Genomic DNA, 3,116 nt, shown 5'->3' on the forward strand with positions numbered 1-3,116 from the left:
GAAAAAGGAAGATAGAAGAAGAAGAGAGAGAGAGGAGACAAAGATGAATGTCCATGGCGAGAAAAAGACACCTGAGTGATACTGTGTTGTTGCATTGAGGTGTACGTACACCTGAGATGGAAGGCGAGAAGGATAGAAATTCATAGTAAGATAAGAACCTCCTAGAAAAGACACATCCAGTCTCACAGAAGACATATATCTTTTCTCTTCTCAAGATCAACTACCTAAGCGACGAGAGAGAGAGAGAGAGAGAGAGAAAAAAAAAAAAAAAGAAGAGAAGCTCTCTAGAAAAGAGAAGGCCGTTTCTTGTTTCTCTCAAGGAAGGAGAGAAGAGATGAAGAAGTTCTATAAAGAAAGGGGGCACGCAGTCTTTTGTCAGAAAGACGAAGATATCTTTCTGACAAAGAAAGCACTTTTCTTGTGTACGGTTGCTTATAGAGAAGGAAGACCTTGTAGAGAAGAAATTCTTCTTCTTTCTCCACTTCTGCTGTAAAGGTAGTAAGGAGGGTGTGGAGATAGAGCAAGAGTGATCGAAGAGAGAGAAAGAGAGAAGAGAAAGAAAAGTGAGGATTTGGGTGAAAGGCTCCTCTTGCAGTTGAGAAGTCTCTCTTCTTATCAGAGCGATAGAAGAAGAAGAAGTATTTTCACTAGAGGTTGCTTTCAACAAGAAAAGAAGTATCTTCATCTTCTTTTGAATAGGGAGGAAGTAATAGAACGATTGATATGTTTCTCTCTCTCTCTTTATCTCTATGGGTAGACAGTCGGATAGAGAGATTCTCCTGGTGTACGTACACCCTATTTCTTCTTGTATGTACCTGCTACTGTCGAGACGGGCTAATGGATCGATTGCAAATCGTGCGCCTTTTCTTTTCTAAACAGTGTTGTCTTCTCTTTTCTGTTTCTTCATCTTCTTTCCTTATTTTGAAAGAGGAAGAAGTTACGTCGAACGGCAACTTTTTCCGTTGGCACCCCTACTGCTCTTCTTGTTACTTATCAATCAGTTGTCTTCTTCTCTTTCCTCTTTCGATTATTTTTCAACTCAACTTGTTCTCTTGTTAAGACCCTTGGCTTTTCTTTCTTTCTTTCGGTTTGTCTCCCTGATACCTACCTAGTGAAGCTAACACACGCAAGCATTGATCTCTTCATCTATCTTTAATCTATCTATTTATCTATGTAGCTCTTTCTATCGACCTATCTCTTTCCCCTATCTCCCTATCTCAATCTTCTTCTTTAGAGGAGTGTCTCTTGTCTAGCGGTCGTAGAAGATCTCTTCCATACATAGTGCGGTGCGAATGGTCGCTTACAGACAGAGGGAAGAGAAGAAGAGAGAGGTGACTACAGTCTTCTGTCTCTTTTTGTTTCTCTTTCTATTGCATATCCTTCTATGTCTTTCTAGAAGATCTCTTTTTTCTTGACCGCCTTTTAGCGTCTCTCTGATTTAAAGGTTCTCAACAGGAAATTCTTCCCATTTCTTCTTACCTCACATTGGGATAGGAGAAAATTCTTCATACATTCATACAGACATATTCTTACACAGGCATACACGAAACATGCCCTCATATACATCGTACATACATATACATATTCACATATAGATAGATAGCTATGTTATGCAGACTCATATAGATCTTCATGGACGCGTGGCTTGACTTCGACATTCATAATCCAAGCAGAATACAGACAGGAGAAGACAGTAGAAGCAATTTTAGCCGTCGTGAACAGTTGGTCGGTAAGAGAGATAGTTGAAGAAAGAGAGAGGAAGGAGAAGTGCTACTTGCAACAGGGAGGTAAGAAGAACAAAGATGCAAAAAAGAAGAATTTCTGAAAGAGAAGGAAGGAAAAGAAAGATGATATATGGCTGTCTTATGGACGAAGAGGAAGAGAAGTGAGTGAGAGGAGTCTTCTCTCCACCCCCTCGTTCTGGTTGAGGGGAGCCGAGGTGTACATACACCCCATGAGCTTCGCTCTCTCTTCCTGTGTAAAGAGATGAGAGGCGTAAGACTACCAGGAGTCGTCCTAGACATCTTTCTTTCTTTCGATCTGTCACGTTTCAACATACACACATCGAGCCAGCATCACACAAGGAGGGTCATGCTGATAAGAGAACAAGAAGGAAGGGTAGGAAGAGAAGAAGAACGAGGGTAGAAGAAGGAAGAATACAAACTCATTCTTTGTTAAGAGAAGAAGAATAAATACATGCAAGATCAACATACAAGGTTTAACGACGTAGAGATCTCCCTATCTGTCTGATAATCTATGAGGAAGCTATTAGTGTGTCTATCCTTTCTTCCTCCCCTATGATTGAAGTACCTACCTACCTATCATCTCTTATTCAGCTCTTCTCATCTTATCTGTTTAGTTATCTCGAGTCTATCTAGGTGCTTGTCGATGTATATCTTTCTCTCTTCACACTGGTCTTTACCTGTATCTATCTATCTGTCTACGGTGCTTCTAGATCAATGTATATGAAAGTATACATATGTCATTCTATGTTGATCTACATCTAGGAATCTTTTTCGTATCTTTACATCTCCATATCTATCTCTTTGTCTCTCGTCTTTCCTGCCTTCTCTTATCTCTTCTTTCACTCCAAACAGACTGCCTTCCTTACCCTTCTCTTTCCGCCTTCTTTCTCGCCTTTTCTTCGCTTCTCTCTCTCTCTTTGTCTTCTTCTCTCGTTGTCTATCCAGTAAGCCTTCTCTCTTTTACAGATGAGCTGTCTATACAGAACNNTTCTCTCTTTCTCTCTCTTCTTTACCTCATCTTCTTGTCTCATGTCTTTCTGAAGAAGCAGGGGTAGAGACCTTAGATTCGTCTTCGCCTGTTTCCTCTTCTTCATCCTCTAGAGTAAGAATTCACTCTCTGCGTGTGTTTGTCTTGCGACTCCGTGAACAGAAGGAAAGACACACTCCCCCTCTATCATCTTAATGAAAAAGAGGAAGAAAAGGAGAGGTGTAAAGAGGATAGAGAGAGAGGTTGGGTCTCTACCCTTCTTAGGGGGTGCCAAGAGCGATAGAAGACACACAGAAAGATACACAGAGACTACAATGCCAGACATCCTCTTCTTTTAAACCCCCCTTTCCCCTGCACCTCTTTTCTCTCTCTCTTTCTGTCTT

The 3,116-nt window shown here is 40.9% G+C and overlaps 2 protein-coding genes across 2 annotated transcripts; one reads left to right on the plus strand and one right to left on the minus strand.

The window, feature by feature from the left end:
* The first annotated feature begins 235 nt into the window (after positions 1 to 235).
* CSUI_011162 (uncharacterized protein) lies at positions 236 to 1,069 on the plus strand. The gene has a single exon (XM_068071263.1). It carries the CDS (start codon positions 724 to 726, stop codon positions 1,057 to 1,059), a length of 336 nt encoding a protein of 111 aa, XP_067916760.1. The 5' UTR covers positions 236 to 723; the 3' UTR covers positions 1,060 to 1,069.
* An 868-nt stretch (positions 1,070 to 1,937) lies between these two features.
* CSUI_011163 (uncharacterized protein) lies at positions 1,938 to 2,633 on the minus strand (the record flags this gene model as incomplete). Its single annotated transcript, XM_068071264.1, has 2 exons — positions 1,938 to 2,040; positions 2,612 to 2,633. Coding segments are annotated over 2 exons (123 nt in total), but the record flags the coding sequence as incomplete, so codon positions are not given.
* Between the last annotated feature and the right edge of the window lie 483 nt (positions 2,634 to 3,116).

The sequence above is a fragment of the Cystoisospora suis genome, assembly GCF_002600585.1.
Source record: "Cystoisospora suis strain Wien I chromosome Unknown contig_9954, whole genome shotgun sequence".
Classification (NCBI taxonomy): Eukaryota; Apicomplexa; class Conoidasida; order Eucoccidiorida; family Sarcocystidae; genus Cystoisospora; species Cystoisospora suis.

Bases quoted from the DNA above. Each gene is read 5' to 3' on its own strand.
- CSUI_011162 (XM_068071263.1), top strand. From the start codon at position 724: ATGTTTCTCTCTCTCTCTTTATCTCTATGGGTAGACAGTCGGATAGAG.